The 19534-nt window shown below is 36.9% G+C and overlaps 1 protein-coding gene across 7 annotated transcripts in view; it reads left to right on the forward strand.

Moving 5' to 3' along the window:
• ATP13A3 (ATPase 13A3) overlaps positions 1 to 19534 on the forward strand; it is a 61291-nt gene that overhangs the window by 30503 nt on the left and 11254 nt on the right. For all 7 annotated transcript variants that reach the window (XM_074593113.1, XM_074593115.1, XM_074593112.1 and 4 more), the window contains 22 exons: positions 1078 to 1147; positions 2007 to 2141; positions 2955 to 3027; positions 3742 to 3873; positions 4868 to 5047; positions 8016 to 8173; positions 8839 to 9027; positions 9950 to 10011; positions 10584 to 10734; positions 11204 to 11320; positions 12366 to 12383; positions 12476 to 12629; positions 12716 to 12836; positions 13421 to 13545; positions 14460 to 14638; positions 15094 to 15216; positions 15299 to 15378; positions 16050 to 16092; positions 16190 to 16299; positions 17142 to 17238; positions 18109 to 18181; positions 19018 to 19195. In XM_074593113.1, coding sequence (XP_074449214.1) covers positions 1078 to 1147; positions 2007 to 2141; positions 2955 to 3027; positions 3742 to 3873; positions 4868 to 5047; positions 8016 to 8173; positions 8839 to 9027; positions 9950 to 10011; positions 10584 to 10734; positions 11204 to 11320; positions 12366 to 12383; positions 12476 to 12629; positions 12716 to 12836; positions 13421 to 13545; positions 14460 to 14638; positions 15094 to 15216; positions 15299 to 15378; positions 16050 to 16092; positions 16190 to 16299; positions 17142 to 17238; positions 18109 to 18181; positions 19018 to 19195 — 2568 coding nt within the window. The remainder of the gene's footprint in view (positions 1 to 1077; positions 1148 to 2006; positions 2142 to 2954; positions 3028 to 3741; positions 3874 to 4867; positions 5048 to 8015; positions 8174 to 8838; positions 9028 to 9949; positions 10012 to 10583; positions 10735 to 11203; positions 11321 to 12365; positions 12384 to 12475; positions 12630 to 12715; positions 12837 to 13420; positions 13546 to 14459; positions 14639 to 15093; positions 15217 to 15298; positions 15379 to 16049; positions 16093 to 16189; positions 16300 to 17141; positions 17239 to 18108; positions 18182 to 19017; positions 19196 to 19534) is intronic.

Below are 19534 nucleotides of genomic sequence, written 5' to 3' on the forward strand. Positions count from 1 at the left end.
ATGCCAGGAAGCAGCAAACATGGCCTGAACTGTAACTAATTTCTTTTTTTAGGAAGATCAGGCTGAAATTTCCAGGTCTCAGGACTATATCTTGAATTTTAAAAGCTTAATTAGTATCACAGGTGTGTCCAATAGCTCGCATGGGTCTGTCTCTGGTTGGTTGGGGCTAAATGCATTCCCCACTCTTTCTTTTAATTCTGGTTGGCAAGAAATAACAGGGGGGGAAAATGCTAATTTTTTAACATGCTATTTTAGATTAACAGTGCAAGAATGCTTGTCAAGGGGCGCAACGGAAGTGCATAGGTAGAAAAAAACTTACTGCAGGGAAAACCTTTAAAATGCAACTGCAATGGTACATAGTTCAGGTTCTCAAATGTGAACAGGAAGCTGGAATATTTGTTGTGAAAATGTAGGTATGTACTTAATTATTGGTGTTCTAATTTATTGATACACTACCCAAACTGGAATAGCTCGGGTTCTGTAGCATTCCTGGCTGTTTTTTTGCAAATGAGACCTACTTAGAGTTTAAAACGTGGAAACAGCTGCTTGCTCATCCATTATCAATGATTCGTCAATTTGGGTCTTTTTCTACACGAAAAGCCTTTTCCTTAAGAACATCCTTTAAGGGCTTCTTCATGTCAGTGTCATTTAAGCAGCTCAGATCCCATCAGAGGTTAGTTTCTTGTTCCCTCTTTCGTGATTTGCCTTTGTTCAGGCTAAGAATAAAACTAAGATACGGAACCATTAAAACAGTGTCTTACTGGAGGGTAAGAGTTAACACTTGTTTGAGCTTAAGTTAATGAGAACCCCATAGTGGCTTTCAGAACGACATGTTTACTAACACTGGACCTACAGCCTAAAGATTAAGTTACAGTATAAAATAATTACCTTTGTATTGGAACATCTCCCTAGGTAAACATTTTCTGATAAATGCCTTTTGAAAGAACATGATAACTAAAGGGGGGCCACAGCTTAAATATTTTATACTTTCTCATATTAATGGAGTTACTTTGAAGAGCATAAAACTTCTAGTAAAAGTTTTAACTATCTTTTGGTATTTTTCTTTTTTTAATGCAGAAAAGCATTCTATGGAGTAAATGAAATTGCTGTGAAAGTGCCTTCCATTTTTAAGCTTCTGATTAAGGAGGTAAGATCTTTAACAAATTAAAGAAAAGTATCATTAAAAGTTACTTTAAGTACAATGACTACTGGACTGGTCTTCAAATAGAAATGTAAAACAGAAACCTTCCCCTAGACCTCAGCACTGTAAAGCAAAGTGATATGGACCTTTATTTTTGAGCTCTCCAAACTTAAAAGGCCTTAGCTGTAAGCTCTTCAGAACTCACAATCCTGGTGCCTTAGCAAGGACAGTAGAAAATGCGTCATAAGATGAGTGTGCATCATAAGATGGGTGTGCATCTTACTTATCTTTTTGTTCTTAATTTCAAACATAAAACCACTGGTTGTGTTCTCCGTTGTTGGCCCAGGGATTATACATTACAACATATGCATCAAATCAAATGTCTTGCATATAGTTTTGTTGGATTTGTTCCATTTTCCCTGTATCCCATGAATTTGAATGATTGACTTGTTATCCATGTGATAGAAACTTTTGAACAAAGAAACTCTCCAACCTGAACTAACGGGGTAAGAACTTGAGCTGTCAGTGCATTTATTAGTAAGAAATAGATAATAACATCCAAATTAATTTAAAAATTGTGTCTTGAGGTGCATCATACGTTCCCGTCATTTTGCTTTGAGGTAAAGGGGGAAATGCACACAGCCTTAAAAGTATGTATTTGTGTATTATTTTAGTGGGACCTGTGCTTTTGAGGGTTTGAGGAAGTAGTGAAAAAGAGGGAGCAGTTTGGCAAATCAGACAAAAATCATGTGTATAGAACTGAAAGATTTATCTCCTCTATGGAGGAGGAGGATGATTCTGACTTTTCTGACGGAGAATGTGTGTGGCCTTTTGGTGTAACTTTAATGTTCTGTTACTCTTCTAGGTTCTCAACCCTTTTTACATTTTTCAGTTGTTCAGTGTGATATTGTGGATCACTGATGAATATCACTACTATGCATTAGCAATTGTGATCATGTCTGTAATATCCATTGTTAGCTCGCTCTACACCATTAGAAAGGTAAGTTCAAAGAACACAGATGCATCTTTTCAGCTTTTTATGGTTGGTTTATTTTGATGTGAAGTTGTCTGCAAATCTTTAGGAATGTTTGAGGTATATAGGTAGAATATTGTTATGGGTTTTCCTTCTTTGAGCTGAAAGATTTACAGTTTTTTTTTTTTACTGGATTTACAGTTCTCTTTGAGACCCTTCTCTGCTGACTTTCCATGCTGTTGAATCACTAGGTTGAGCTCAGATAACAGAAACACAACCTCACTTCAATTAAAACCTAGGCACAAGTTTATGTACCAAGTTGTATTTACAGTAGTGATTCCATCTTGCATTATTTCCTTCCATTTGAAAAAGTCCAACAGAGTTGAGCACCAGCTACATATGTGGATTATTAAATTGATGATGAGTTTTTCTCTGTAGACTTAGCTGTAGCTGATGGAAATCAAAGTAGTAATTATCTTTAAATTGCAACCTCTGAATTCAGACCAGAGACAAAAAAAGCCCTCTTACCTTAATCCAAGTTCATACAACTACTGCAGTTCTTACTTGTGTGTTAATGACCGAATGTTTTTATAACACTTTGCATGGCAGTGTGTATTTGGTTTCAGAATGCTGTTAAAAATAGGAACGTGTGCATGTTGATGCACTCAAACTTTATTTGCCCATAAGTTTCCGATGTTCAAAAGAATGTTTTGAGTAACATTTTGTTGTAAAAGAATGTTGGTAAAGAATCTCATCACTTCTACTTGTAGAGCTAGAATGTGCATTTAAAAGAAGACAAGCTTTGCTTTTAAATAATAAACTATTTTCTCCCCTTTGCAGCAATATGTTATGTTACATGACATGGTAGCAGCTCACAGCATTGTCAGGGTTTCTGTCTGCAGAGGAAACCAAGGTAGGCTTCACAGGTGGTTTGGAAGGTTGAATTTAAATTGTTCATTAAGTGTTAGTGTAAAGTTGGTGTGCATCCGTGCTTTCTTTGATCAGCTTGAAATGCATGCATTTCATAGGAAAATTGCATGGGAAAATGAGAAGTTGCAAAGTGGAATTTAAATTGGATAATCACCTGTTCAGGGTTGTCCTTTTAGCCAGTGTCAGGTTTCTTCTAGGTTAGGTGCTTGTCCTATCCCTGTTTCTGATTATCTACCACTCCACGTATGTAACTGTCATTGTAGCTTTCTTGGTTTAAAGATGTACACATGTTGGGTTTCCATTACAATTTATTACACAGCAGGGATTGCAAATTTATTTTTGGACTGTTGCTCACTTGGATATCACAGTAGTTGAAGATGGTTAGGTCATGGTGTGTAATATTGTTTTGTAGGACATGTTATACCGAAGTTATACTTTAGTTAATTATTATCTTTTGTACAAGCTTGATTCATTTGTTATGATGAACTATATCCATGTGCTCTAGAACTTAATCCATGATGGAATTGGGGGTATCGATGGCTTTTTCTGTATCTTTTCAAAAACTTTTCATAATGCCATTAATAAAATAAAGTATAATCTTAGTGGTCACCACCTGGATCTTAACTGTGAGGATCTTTATCAGGTTTTGTATATGATGGCTGTTTTCATGTAAACTTGTTTGTGTTTTAACACTCAGAAATCGAAGAAATCCTTTCCACCGACCTTGTGCCTGGAGACATCATGTTGATTCCATCTAATGGAACAATTATGCCCTGTGATGCAGTACTTCTCAGTGGTACTTGCATTGTAAATGAAAGCATGTTAACAGGTAAAGTAAACTTGATACAGTTTTATGTGGCTAAATGTATTAGTTTATACCTGTGTGGCATGCTTAACTTGCAGTATGCTCCAGCAGAAGTGGATATCTTTATTTTGCTTGAATTGTGTATGTTCTTGCAGTTACATATGGTCCAAAGTACTTGTGTTCTGCTTGTCTGCAACAGCTACCTGGTGCTGCTTGGCAGCTCCAAAAATGAGCGACGTTTTCATGTTGAAAAGCTTTCTTCTTGATAGTTTGTCTTCCTGCCTCTTGACTCGGTGCAGATTGAGTTCTGCTGTATGTTTCTTCAGAAAATTTTAGCCCAAGCTTTTAGATGCTTCCAAGAATGAAGGTAGTGAGTAGAATGTTCTGCTGTATTTGAAAACAGAAATAATCTCAAATTGCGCACCAGGGACCTGATGTATTTGAAGGACAGCTTCATTAAATAGGATGGAGCGTTTGTTATTCCTAGGGTAACCTGTCCGAACTGGCAGTGTTTAGAAAATTGTAGCTCAGAGATTGTGTTTTATCATGTTAAATTCTTTGAATATACTTGAGCCTCTTGCTGCTGCTAGCAACTGATGAAAACTGATTGCAGCCCTAGCTTGAGTGTACTCAGTCACCAAAGGAGCTGCAAATAATTTTCTTCACCCTCTAGTTTTTCTGAGTAAAGAAGGGGTGATGCCCTGCAGCAGGAGAAGGAAGCTTGAAGCTTGTCCTGTTTTCTTTCAATGAACTGTATTTTACACCTATCAGATTTGAAGTAAGAGGCACAGAAGCTGTATTGGTGAATAATGAATAGAGTTAAATAGGATAAGGAATCTGGTGAGCTGAGGCTAATAAGTGAGAGACTACCTAATAATGTGCTGAAAGGAAGATGGCTTTTTCCACGTCTGCTTCTGTGCTGATGAAGTGAGATTATATTGTTCTGCTTGAAGTTTTGAAGGAAAAAAAAAAGTCTGTTCTTATTTGATCTTGCTTAGAGACTCTTATTCCATTTAAGGTGAAAGTGTTCCTGTCACAAAGATTAATCTACCAAATCCCTCAGAATATCCGAAAGCAATGGGAGATGAAATATACAGTCCAGAAGTGCACAAACGGCATACTTTGTTCTGTGGCACCAATGTCATTCAAACGCGTTTTTATACTGGAGAATTGGTCAAAGCTCTAGTAGTGAGAACAGGTATCGATCGTTACATTTATCACTCGTTAATGCACTACTCGCTTTTGTGGCTGTGTGTCAACTGATACTTCAGAGTATTGTGTTGAATGTTGCTAAGCTTGGATAAATGAGTATACCCCAAATAATTTGATAAATGTCTTGCAACAATAGTGGAACTAGATAATCTCCTGGGGAGTATCAGTTGGCAAGCAAGAAAGTGAATCAGTCTTTAGCATTAATTTAAAACTTATCTGAATGCATTTTCAGGTCCTTTAAATGTCTTTTACAGTGTGTTGGTTGAACTACGTATGTCTCTTTGAAAAGGTTTGGCATACCATCGGCTTGGGCGGGTAGTGGGAAACGGCTTATTTTAGTGGAGTCATTGGCAATGTCAAATGTTTTTCTTTGCCCATAGTTTTGCCAAAGCACATAACATTTGCTTAAAAAATGTATTCGATCTAGCCCTTTCTACAGAAGTGCTTATTCATACTAATATGTTAAAGGTTTGGTTTTAGATAATACAGATGTTCTATTAAAAACAATTGCACAGGCTAATGTCATGGAATTCTGCTTTACAAAGATGATCTTAAGAAAAACACCACAAAGTAGCTGAATGTAAGCTGTAATCCAAGCTACAATAGAATTGGGTCGAATAAATTTGACTATATTGACTAGAATACTACTTAAGGCAAGTTTTCCACCAAGTAACTTCATCCTAATTAGCCTCTTCTTTCTCTGGTGTCTTCTCTTCACCTTCTGTTAGTCTGTTTTAGCAGTCAGTATTCTGATTTTTTTATTAAGTTCATTAATGTCTTTCCTAGAGGCTTTTAGTCATCTTTTTTTCAAAGAAAAATATTTTCCTTCCCTTGAACACATCTCCTCTTTAATAATATCCGTCTCAACTTCTTTTGTTTCTTCAATGAAAAAAAATTATATGCCCAGCTTGATGTGTATATACAGGTCCAAAACAGGAACAGAAATGAACTGCTGAAGACTTATTTCTTCTACTCTGCAGGAAGGATGATGCTTGATGCTTTTTTCTTTTTTTTTTTTTTTTTTTTTTTTTTTTTTAAAAAAGTCTGGAACTCTTACCAGGAGAATTGTGATTGCTTCCAACACCTGATTCTTACTGCCCTGACATCTGAAGTAATTTTTTTTAATCTGCTCTTTGCCCATGACAGGTCAAAGTTAGCTCCTTCATTGTAAACAGGATGAATTTAGCTCTGAGGACCTTGTTCAGATTTTATGTATGAACAAGTACATTTTTTCCTGCTGGGACTATATATGAGAGGAACAAAGGGATATAAAATCCTCTCTATTCTCCTGTCTGGTTTACAGGGACAGCTTTTAGGCAAGTAGGGAATTTCCTACTTCACAGAGCTGGGTAGATGTCACAGAGCTTGCAGCTTCGTGCTCCTAAGATGTCTGATAGTAAGAACTAAAGTAATTCTTTCCTAGTGAGATACAAGTAAAAATCCTGTTATCTGAGGAAGGGGGATGCCACGAAAATGAAGATACTAGAAAATTTAGTCCTTAAAAGAATTCTAGGAGAGCAGAACTCCATATGGTTGTGTGCAAAGACATGTAGTCTTAATTTTGTCATAAATCAGGATATAAGATTGATCTGCTGGTCCTGTACTCTCAGTACTCTTTAGAGTTAAGCATTTAATGTGACAGGTTTGATGTTACAGCTGAAATATACATAAAATATGGATGAACTAAATGTATTCATTTTTTTCGATCCTGAAACTCAGTTCATGGATACGTTAGTGTGTATGTCATTGGGGCTGCTATTGTAATTGTAAAGAATTAAAAATTGGTAATTTTTTTTAGGGAACAGAAATGCTCAGTATGTCCAGTGTGTTCCCAAGACACCACATGAGGTTTTCATTTATTGTTTTACCCTGGTGTGTTCTAGCCTATGTGGCTACAGAACCTTCTGCAAAACCATTAAAATCAAAAGCAGTTTTGACTTTTCTTTTTTTGACTGCTGTGTCGAATTACAAAACATTCATGACTGAATACTCAAGTACATACTGACGTGCCGAACTTCTCTGAGCAGGCCCATGGTTTGTATTCTGCAGTAGCGAATTCAAAGCCTCTGGAGGCTTCATGCCTTGTTCCTCTTGTGATGAACTCATCCTCTTTAAGCCTGATGCAGTAGCTGCTTCGTTCTGGTAGAATCTTGTATGCCGTGTGTCAGCATGGAGGGCTTAGCAAAGGCTAAGGACGGCTTGCAGACTGAGAAGCTGTCAAGGAGCTGTCACTAACGCCAGCAGACCTGACAGTGATATTGAGATTGTAGTAATAGACTTTGAAGTCTAAGCAGATACAAATTCTTTCGGGCATACAAAATTGGGCACTGGTGTTGGCCTCTTCCCATGTTGGGGCAAAGGTTCAAGGAGGATCTCAGGGTATCTATTGGTTGTCTGACTCTAAGACCCTTAGAAGTTCAGTCTCCTAGTTTAGGTGTCAAAATGCAGTCAAGAGGTGGGTTTCTCTGAAAGATGACTCTCTGCACTGCAGTTTTTTTTTCTGAATCTTTCTTTCTGATTGTCGAGGGATCTTACAGAGACGTGCCATTTGACTACTTAAGGTTGGACTCTATGAATAACTTCATTTTCTTTTTGCAAGGACTGCCTTAATTAGACAACTAATGAATATACCCACTAGCTCTGCACTGTGAGGGACAAAATGTGATACAACAAAACTCTTCCAGGCCAAACCATTTGAGGGTTTACTGCTGTGGTAGAAGAGGGGTTCATTTGACTCAGCTGCAGGTCCTTGCCGTAGGAGAGGAGCGCTCAGTATGACGTGCACGTACATTTTTGAAGCACCTTAATTACAGTATTGCAAAACATTTTACTGTATATTGAGAAACAGTTGTAATGAAATGAGTAGCTTAAGGGTTTAATCGAGTCTTTTAATATATTTGAATAGGATTGCTCTTGTTTGTACTTTTAATAACTTAACTACTTTTTATTTCTAGGCTTTAGTACTGCTAAAGGACAGCTTGTTCGTTCCATCCTATATCCAAAGCCAACTGATTTTAAACTGTACAGAGATGCCTACTTGTTTCTCCTGTCTCTGGTAGTGGTGGCAGGCATTGGGTTTCTTTACACGGTTGTCAATAGCATCTTAAATGAGGTAAGTTTTCATCTCTGGTCCTGAACAGCCTTGTTTTAGAAAAGGGTTGATCATGATTTCCAACACACGTCAGATGACGAGAAATAACTCAAATTAAGTAAAACCCTCTTTGCTTTATTTTGTATTAATGGAATGAGAAAGACAGGCTTACTGAGAACAAAATTCAGCAGAGAAGCAGAATTTGAATACATTAGAGTGAAATTTGAGTTCACCACAATTTCTGCTGGCTTAATTACTAGACTTTTGTCTTTATTATATGTAAGATTGCCATCTGACAGATATCCAGTTGGAAGAAATAGGATACAACGCATCTAAAGTATGCTGCAGGCAAAAAAAAATCATTACCAAGAAACTGATAACTGATAACTTTAATTTTTTTCTTTCCAAAAAATGTGCATTATTCAGTTACTGGTTTAAAGTAATATATTTGCAGGTGAAAAAGTGACAACTTGAGGTTATAGGTTGTGGATAATTTAAGACTGGATTACCATGGTTGCTGATGGTGGCTGAAGATTGTGCTTCTGGGCAATCCAGACAGAATGTGCTGTACTGGGGAAAGCGGTGTGTGGATTTTGATTGTTTGGTAACAGTAATGTCACGCTTCAGTGGGATAGGGAATCTTTAGGTAATGAGTTCTTGTTCATTAACTCTGACTCTTATCGTAGGTTCCAGCTCACACCATCATCATTGAGTCTCTTGACATTATCACCATCACGGTGCCTCCAGCGCTCCCTGCTGCCATGACCGCTGGCATTGTTTATGCACAAAGAAGACTGAAAAAAATTGGCATCTTCTGCATCAGCCCACAAAGGATAAATATTTGTGGCCAGCTGAATCTTGTGTGTTTTGATAAGGTTAGGTGAATTTTGAAACTTTGTGTTGCCACCTGGAGAGGCATTGTATTATAAACAGGAATTTGTATAGACTAGCAACTACAGGAAAACTCATTACTTTAGGATAAGTTAGATGATTTTTGTCCTGTTAGCTTCCATGTAATCAGTGTTTACCACCTGTTAACTCGCTTAATTTAGTCTGCTCTAAAAATTTGTTGTAATACAGAGCTGCTTTCTTACGTCAAGACTCCCAAGTGCTAACTTATTACTGGCACCCCAGAAATGTGAGAGTTTGGGACTATTAAGAGTTTTATTTAGTACACAGGCTTTGGGAAATTTGAAGTGTGAGGTCAGACTTGTTTCTTATTTTCATTTATTTCAATGAAAAGCCAAACAAGCATATTTTGTTTCTTAACAGAAAGACGAGTGAAAGACGGTAGTGCCACCAGCCAGAATCCTTTGATTTTTATCTAATTCTTAAATAAAATTTATTTTCCTTCTTAGATTTTTATCTAAGATCTTAAGTACCCACACTAAATTTATTATTTCGCTTGTAAATATATTCTAGTTGCTGTTTTAGCTGTGCAAGAAAGTAGTACTAGGGGTTTAGTACCTATTTTCGTTTGTCCCCGGCCCCTGAATATAGAGAAGTTGAGCTGTGATCTTTGGTTTTTAAGAGTCTGTTTTGTTTGTCCTGTCTCCAAGGAGGGGCATGGTTGCTTTGAGTGTTTGGTTTATTTTAAAGCTATTTAACAGAGTTGGAACTTAGTTACTAGCAAAAAGCAAGGGGGATACCATATTTCCTGTCCCAAAGGCTTGATTTTTAAGTGAAAACATACATTGTTCAGGTGTAATTTGGTTAATTAGGTGTTAATTTTTGCTTTACCTGAGGATAACTTGTTTCTGAAGGCTTTCTTCCCACGCCCCTTGGTTTATTTTGCAGACTGGCACACTGACTGAGGATGGCTTGGATCTTTGGGGAATTCAGCGAGTAGAAAATGCTCGGTAAGGATAAGCTCAGACCTGATAGCAAATGTGATACCTACGGTGCAACAGGAGCTTCAGCAGAGTAGAATAGAAAATTCAATGTGAGCTCATACATGTTTGCATTTCTGTAATGAGCTCTAAGAATGCAACTGAAAATATGGTTTAGGTGTAATGAAAGTTATCAATCTTACGAGGCTGAGGTGGAATTTAATTTGTTAAAGTCTGAGACCTCGTTGGGTTCATACTGCAGTTAAAGTATAGTGTGTTTCCTTAATCCTGTCCTCCTAAGTGATGACTTTTTGGGCTGCTAAAATGAATTAGCTTAGCTAACTGAGTTAAGTACAAAGTGATAAAGAGTATGAGGAATCAAACTAGAGAGTGAATTAACACAGAGTTTTTGAGGGAGACAGAAGTTGTGACTGTTTCTGAAGATGCCAGCCCAGAGTCTTTATCTGTTTTCTCTGATGTGTGAAAATACAAGTGAAGAGACTTGTGCAGTCCATTTTCTTCTGTTAATCTAAACAAACCTTTTGAATTGGCTCATAATAAATAATTACAGTGTTAAGTATGTTATAACTTCATTGTTTTAGTTTCCTTTTGCCGGAAGAGAGTGCTTGCAGTGAGAGCTTGCTGAAGTCCGAGTTTGTTGCTTGCATGGCCACTTGTCATTCCCTTACGAAAATTGAAGGAGTACTTTCTGGGGATCCTCTTGATTTGAAGATGTTTGAAGCAATAGGATGGGTAAGTGTCTGCTTTTTTCAAGAGAAGCAACGTTTTTAAGATCAGTACTATGAAATTTCCTACTCTTCCTTCCTCTTATATACAAGATAAGCCATTGTATGCTGTTTTGAGCTGTAACTGTAAAACGGTGGGCTTTTGACAACACTTGTGTGTCAAAGGAAGTCTTAATATGAAAATGTTCCGAAAATGTGTTCTGTGGAACAATTCCTAGAACTGAAAGAATTTGAAGAGCTAATTTACTGCTTACTGATGTGTGTGGCAAGATCTCAATGCATATAATAAACATATAAAAAATAGCTAAGTGGATCTTAAGATAATTGCTAAATTAAGATACTTAATTCTCACAGGAGATCTTGTTTAGAAAGATTATTGCACCTTGGGCTGTCTTCCAAGTCTCTTCTTTTCCTGAAAATTATATTATAAGAAAATCAAACTTAACGAATGTATAAATTAATTATTTTTAATACAGATTTTAGAGGAAGCAACTGAAGAGGAAACAGCCCTTCATAATCGAATCATGCCGACAGTGGTTCGACCTTCAAAACAGCTTTTCCCAGAATGCAAGCAAGCAACAAATCAAGAAATGGTATAAAAATGCAAATCGATTCTTTGAGTTAAGGCAATCCTTTGTGTTAAATGAATATGTTTTACTATATGCTGTGGTTCTGGCTGATGTAATTCAAACAATATCAAAACTGTGTGGTTTCTGATGGCAAAGATAGAGAAGACATGTTTAAACTGTTGTTGAAGGTAGTGGTTCAGTATATGCGGCTTTCAAGGTGGGCAGACTGATTGCCAGTGTTACTACCCTTATGGACTGGTTATAAAGTGCTCAAAAGCTTTTTGAGCCTACAGGTTTTAATGTTAGTATCATTACCACATTCTTACTTTGCTAATGAAGTGCTTAGGTGTGCTCACCTTGCAGTTTTAGTTAAAACAATTTTTTGTTAATGTCACTGCACGTCACGGAATTCTTGCCACCAGTGTACCTTATAGATGCGTGTTTTAATTAAGCACCAAGTTACAAAAATAAAATGTACTTGGCATTTCTGCATTTTGAAGTATTTTTTTATTACTTCAGGAGGGGGAGTTCAAGCATGTGACTGTGTATCCAGATTATGACACAACAGGGTAGTGGGGGGGTGTAGTATAGCAAGTTGGTTCCTCTGTGTGAGTCCTAATCTGTAGTAGATATAAATGTCTTTTTTTTTTTTTTTGTTCAGAACTCAGTGTACATGAACAGCAGTAATTACTGTGTGGTAGCTGATGTGTGAACATTCTTGAAACTTACTACATGATTTTTTGGGGATGTACTTAATAATCACGGCCTCCATTCTGAAATACCATAGTACTTTAATGATTTACATAGGCCAATCAGAGATTGCACTATGAAAGTTCTTGCAAATTCTAATCAAGAAATCCAGCTCTAGAGTTCTACAATGTGTCAGTTAAAGTAAAGGACACTAAACAGATGCAGCATATTTATATTCAGCTTTTGTGAAGTCCATTGCAAATACAATGTGACTTTACGTTAAGAATGTTGTGAGATTTATGTTGAAATAGTTTGTAGGTGCAAAAATACTTAAAAATAAGTATTTACAGTAAATGTATTTTTTCTTTTTTTTTTTTAGGAATTGTTTGAGCTTTCGGTAAGTATGCTTTTTCAGTTAATCATGTATGTCTTTTTTTCAAAATGTATATGGATGTAACCCTTTTGTTCCTTCCTTCCTGTATGACACAGACCAGTTATGAGATTGGAATTGTGCGCCAGTTTCCATTTTCTTCAGTTTTGCAGCGTATGTGTGTAATAGCAAGAGTTCTAGGGGAGAAGAGAATGGATGCTTACATGAAAGGTGCCCCTGAAGTGATTGCCAGCTTGTGTAAGCAGGAAACAGGTAAAGGAACAAACTATTTTTATTTCTTCTGTAGATCAGCTTTAATACGCATAATTTTAATAACTCTAAACTTGACCTTTTTAAAGTTCCTGTTGACTTTGAGCGTGTCCTGGAAGAATACACTAAGCAGGGCTTCCGAGTTATTGCTCTTGCTCACAGAAAATTGGAGTCTAAGCTTACGTGGCACAAAGTCCAGACTATTAATAGGTAAGAGTGACTTCATTTTGTTAATAAGTAACAGGCTTTAAAAGCTATATGCTTTGGATTAATTATGAAAAATTTATCTTTGTTTGAATCAATTACTACTCTTCCTTATTACTACTTTTCTGTCTTGACATACATAGTTCTGTGCATTCTTTATTTGTGTCCTGGACAACACATACAAATTTAAGCTAAGGAAGTTTTTCTGCAGTAATGTGAATTCTGAGGAACATCGTTAAGCTTGAAATTAACTGTAATAATAATTCTTTATGGTGTTTAATTTATGCTAAGATGGCAGAAAAATGTCATCAGATTTCTTTGTTACTGAAACATATCCTCTATTAAAAATAATGGCATGTAGTGAAAACCCTCCCGTGCACATGCGATTTTAAACTAAAACAAGGAAGACAGGTATAATTGAATGTGAATGATGGTATCTCTTGGGTCACTTCTATAAAGCAAATTCTTTATTTTCATAGTTAAAAATAAACATTTTCATTTAGTTTGATAAACAGAAAATCAGACTTTGTAAGCTACATCTAATATTTGTAATTCTTCTAATGTTTTTTTCCTTGCCTCCTTTTCTGCAGAGATGCTATTGAAAGCAACATGGATTTTATGGGGTTAATTATAATGCAAAACAAGCTAAAGCAAGAAACCCCTGCTGTACTTGAAGATTTGCATAAAGCCAACATTCGCACTGTCATGGTTACAGGTTAGCATGTAAACATTCATGCTCAAAAGATAAAAATCCATCTCTTTTTGGTCTTATTTTAATTATAATGTATGGACTCAAATTTTAGTGTCAATAGGCTGGGATTACACTGTATTTATAGCAAGAGGGAAGTTTAGAAACTATTGGGAGTATATTCAGACACTAGTGTTTCTTTTTGTGTGAAACTTGCTTTGGTAAGTCAGAGATCAGAAGCCGGTATGGGGATTAATTCTACTTCATAGCTTCCTCTCCCTAGCTCCATGCACAAGTTACTTTATACTGAATTGAAGGATGGAAAACCGTAGGGGTTTTTCAAATCAGACTAGGTGAAAGTCCTGATCTAATCCTATGACTGCCCCTGCTTGGAGCAGGAGGTTGGACTAGAGGACCTCCTGAGGGTCCCTACCATTTTGAATTATATTATAATAAGTTACTTGGTATTGGATTATTTTTTTTTTTGTAAGCATGACGTATGTCCCCATAAGCTGGCTAGGTATCTGTGTTCAGTGTTTTCCGTGCAATATGTGCTTGCTTTTTAAATCACAGGTATTGCAAGCTTTGGAATAATGTTTTGATAGGCTAGCAATGCAGCTCGATGTTTGCATGTTCTGTGACCATGTTTAAAAAACAATATTTTAAATAGCCATGTGTTTTCTGCCCAATTTACAATATATACTAAAATTTGGTCAGTAAGAGACCTTTATGGCTGAAAGAAGCATACAAAGTTTCTAGTGATGTTAGTGCAGGGGAGGGATTTGAATTTTGCCTGTAGGCTTGATTTGCCCTAAGGTTGTCACTGGTACATCAGGCAGTCGTCCTCCTAGTTTAAAAGTGCCTTTTCTTTTATGTGGAATACCATATATGCTATTGATCCTTTTCTAACTGAAACCTTTTTAAATGCAATTGTTTAACAGGGGATAACATGTTAACTGCTATCTCTGTGGCCAGAGACTGTGGAATGATTCTACCTCAGGATAAGGTCATTATTGCTGAAGCACTACCTCCAAAGGATGGGCAGGCTGCCAGGATCAACTGGCATTATGCAGATACCCTCGCGAAATGCACTAGTTCATCACCAGCCATAAACTCAGAGGTAATAACTTAGAATGCAAGCAGTTAGTTTTACTGTTGAGTTTCTTTCTTTTTATCTTATTCCGTTAAGTATCAAATCTGTGGTTGTGTCAAACCAAAATTGATGCACTAGTTAACTTTCAGATCTTAAAATACCAGAGAGTAGTAGAACAGCTGGGGGAGCTAGTTTTTTAACTGTGATGTGGCATTTGACATTTCAGTTGTGCAGGAGACAGGTTTTTTTCCCCACACTTCAATCTCTTAAGACTGCTCTAGCTGCTGGTAGTTGAAACATTAAACCACATTTTCTTATTACTAAATAACTGTTTTCGTTGTATGAGGTTTTCTTTCAAGTAACATTCTTAGAAACCTCCTGTAGCGTGGGATCTCTAGGAATACCCCTCTGAGCATTAGCATGAAATTACCAGGTATCTGTGCAAACACATTACAGCTAGAGTATTAAATTACTTTTGACAGGATATTCCAGTTAAATTGGTCCACGAAAGCCTTGAGGATCTCCAGATGACCAAATACCATTTTGCAATGAATGGAAAGTCATTTGCAGTGATTCTGGAGCATTTTCAGGACCTGGTACCCAAGGTGAGCATTTTATTGAGTGTGGGCACTTTTGTTGGTGAACAGGCTTTGCCCTGTGAGCATTAAGAAATCTTCTTTCTTCCAGCTTGTGTTACATGGCACTGTGTTTGCTCGTATGGCGCCTGATCAGAAAACTCAGTTGGTGGAAGCTTTACAAAATGTCGAGTAAGTAGTTGCTTAAGCATAGAAAGCGGGAGGGTTGGCAGCGTTTGCTGTGTTAGGACGAAAAAATTATATATGCCGCTAGCTGTTTTGCCAAATGAAAAAGACTGGGCTAATAAAACGTCCTTGAGTTGGTAGATCAGGCTATTGTCTGAGCGGGAATGAGAGTAGTACCATCTGCTGGCTAGTTGTGAAAGCTTCAGACTTTTCATGAAGTTATAAATGATGAATAACTAAACTAACATATTTTATAAATCTCCTTGTTTGGCTTAATAAACAAATCCATCAAATGTCTTCTGTGTATTGAAGAAGTATTAACGGGATGACGTCTGTTCACATATGGTCAGTCTATTGTTTGTTGGTGTCAGGCAGTGCAGCTATGCAGACTACTACAATAATCTCTGCCTCGGGCAAAGATGCTTTAGAAACCACCTTGGAACGACAGAGGGCTGACAGTCATTATTGGTTCGGTTGACCTGGCTAAGTCACGTTACTTTTCTGTGTACTTCTTTATATGTATAATGGGAACAGTAATTGCTTTCAGCATTAATGACCACTCATTATTATGCAAACCCTGAATAAGTGAAATAATATAGAAGTATTTAATGGAATAAGCTAACTGGATTATGATTATGGAATGGTCCAGAATGCTGACATCTGTTTGGCTTTTATAGTTACTATGTGGGCATGTGTGGAGATGGAGCAAATGACTGTGGCGTAAGTATATTTTTATTTTCCATACAGAACTGTTCGATTAAATTTTACAGCTGAAAGCAAGTTTTAATGTGTTGTCTATTTCAACGTTAACTGGCAGGCGCTAAAGAGGGCACATGGTGGTATATCTTTATCTGAACTTGAGGCTTCTGTGGCGTCACCATTCACTTCCAGGACACCTAGTATTTCCTGCGTGCCAAAGCTGATCAGGTAATGCCACTTACTGGAAACTTAAAATGCGTCTGTGGAGCTCGTTGTGCATACCCTACGTTAGTCTGTTTGATGCTGTAGGAAGCTAGTTTGAATTAAAGAACAAGTCATACTTTTTTAGTAGTTTTGTTTCTTTGCTGAAAGTACTCTGAGCAAGGGCTTGCCATAGCATGATTTAGTTTTATTATAAACACCTTTTTTCCATGTAAAGTTAATTCTTTAGAGTGTGAGTGAGCTTCTACATGTTAGTATTTAATTCGATATCTTAGTTACTGTGTTAGTTTCCATAAAGGCTGTGTGTAATTGCAGGCAGTAAAACTCTTCAGATAACTGCTCAGCCCCATAGGAAGTAGAAAACAAATTTTCTAAATATGTTTTGACCAATTTTTGATTCCAGAATTGGTTGGTAGTTAGGTAATAATTTTGGATAAAGGTCAACAAGAGAAGAATGTAGTTAAGTCAGCGTGGAACTAATGAAGTAATGCGTAGTCAGAAACATCTCTGAAGTCAGCAACTCTGTGGCTGGCTGCGTGTTCATTCAATCCATGCAGTAAACTAGCGCTTCACAGATGCTTTTGCAAGCAGACCTTCGTTTTAAAACCTCTGCTGGAAAACCACAAAGTCGAAAGAACCCTGAAGTAAGGTCCTGGCTTAGTTCAGAAAGCACGCTTGCAACTTGGTACTTGAAAGTGTCCCATTCTCACCCCATTTGCTCCATGTGTCTTCAGCCTGATGTCCCTCAAAGGGTTTGCTGATATGTTTAATTGCAGCTAACATTTTGCTAAGCAGAATTTAACTGCACAGAAAGCTTTCTAGTTACACTATTGCATTTGTTTTGACAGGGAAGGCCGTGCTGCTTTAATAACTTCCTTCTGTGTATTTAAGTTCATGGCACTATACAGCATTATCCAGTACATCAGTGTTACTCTGCTATATTCTGTAAGTATTTAATTGTGCTTAAGCACTGTCAACATAATTCAGAGATTTGAAGATTGATACATATTTAATATAAATTGTTGCAAGTCTCTTTGAGTACAGAACACTCGTATTCTAAAAAGTATTGTTAGTATTTTTGCTTTTTTATATTAACTGTATGAAAAACGTGGTAGTATCTACTTAAAAAAGGCAGTAACTAATGCCTGCAAATAGAAAGTCTGTACAGTGGGAAGTCCAAATAAGCATATAAATTGAACAAAAATACAATTTTCCATTACTTAAAAACGGTCAGCATTTTCAAATAACCTAACTTTAAAGGGCAATGCATTCGTTTTATATAAGGATTGAAAGAGAGCAGTTTGCAAGTATTGAGTTTAGGAGGGGGGAAAAAAGCAAAATGCAGTATTTCTGATTAATATGTTTGGATTCACAATATGGCATGTGGTAGAAATCCTGTATTTTAATTTGTATTCTGAGTAAATTAAACATGCAAAGTATTAAAGGACCCTTGGGGTGGAAATTTTGAGAACTGTATGACCATATAGTAAGGTTATGGTATTTAGAGACCTGTGGGCCTAAGCTATTATTTCATTGGCTTGTAAGATTCAGTAATACAAGTGTGATTACAAACAAATTTCAATTACATATAGCTTATGCATCTTGAAACTGAAATTGTTTCATACCTTGATACTTCAGTAGTTGATCTGTGAATTGTAGAATACTCAAGACTCCTGCAGATAAAGGAAAACAGTTTGACAAGAGACTGTCTAGTTTATAGAGTGAAATTTAAAGAATTAATGCCGTAGAAGTGTCACTGTAATGTTTTCTTGGTGTGAAGAAATTACCAATGTTTCAGTTGTGATTTCTGTCTAGATCCTGAGCAATTTGGGAGATTTCCAGTTTCTCTTCATTGATTTGGCAATCATTTTGGTGGTTGTCTTCACTAGTAAGTATCGTGCTGAATTAACACTTCTGGCTTCTATGAAGCAGTTTTGGCTTCATCAAATTTTCTTTAATATATAATTACATGTTGTTTGGAGTAAGCACTATGACATACAGTTGGGATGTTACGACTGCTACAGTATACGCATTAAAAAACCCAAACCACTGTGTACTAAGTTAGATTAATCTGAAGTTTGTGAAATGTCGTCATACAAAAAGCAGTTTGTGGGCATGGTCTTAGAAAAGTAGTTCTTCGCAGCACAGGAAGCCATAAATATCTCCTGACATGAGGAAACTGTTTTTGGAATCGGAACAGGCGTTGTTCCAATATCGTCTTTCTCCAATGTTTTGATTTCTTGCATTTTTAGCTGAAATTCTGTCCACAAATTGTCATACTCGAGGTCTATTATCTAGTGAAGTATTTGATTACACACAGAAACCCAGCACTTGGTTTACTGGCTAACAGTAGAATTCCATTTTCAAGTTTAATAGAAACTGCTTCTTTGAAGCAATGGCAGACCAAAACTGATGAGACAAGCTGTAAGTCCTTGTGCCAGACAAGGGGAATTTGGCCAGACACTCCTAATTCCTTAAGTCTCATGGCTTCTGTTATTGTCCCCTGCTACCCTGTGCTGTTGGGGGTAACCAGCCTGCAGAAGGCACTGTGGCATTATTCTAGTGGGATATAGTCTTTTCAGGGTGGCTTCACAGTTGCAGTTCTGGACTAATTATTAAAGTGATGCCATAAGCAAGCTATTCTAATTCCACAGCATGTAAACAGGGTAACTCTTGAAAACCATAATGATGTAATGTGTAATTTGTTTTTCTTTCTCTTTGCAGTGAGTCTGAACCCTGCTTGGAAGGAGCTTGTTGCACGAAGGCCTCCATCAGGTCTTATCTCAGGTCCACTTCTGTGCTCCGTTTTGTCTCAGATCATCATCTGCCTTGCTTTCCAAACCTTTGGGTTTTTTTGGGTCAAACAGCAGTCCTGGTATGAGCCTTGGACAACGGAATCTGAGTAAGTGTTCCAGTTGCTTCATGCGGGATACAGTAATGATTGAAAACCTATAGGCAATAACTGCTCTCTTCTTTATTTACCCCCCTTTGAGGACTTCTTAAATAAAGCTTCTGTATGGCAACTTGTTAGTCTGCTGAATTTTTTCTGAAAAGCACAGTAATATATAGGAGTTAGCCAATGGCTGAAACTCAAAACTGGGTCAGAGCCAGACTGCAGGGTCTGAAGACTCCTCAACTGTGTGACAGTTGAGATTGAAATTTGAAATTCAGGACATATTTTAACTCTATGTTATAAAGTTTTCTTTTCCTGTTAGAGTTCCAGTAAATCAAATTCGTATTT

This window comes from Larus michahellis, chromosome 6, assembly GCF_964199755.1.
Source record: "Larus michahellis chromosome 6, bLarMic1.1, whole genome shotgun sequence".
NCBI classification, from domain to species: domain Eukaryota; kingdom Metazoa; phylum Chordata; class Aves; order Charadriiformes; family Laridae; genus Larus; species Larus michahellis.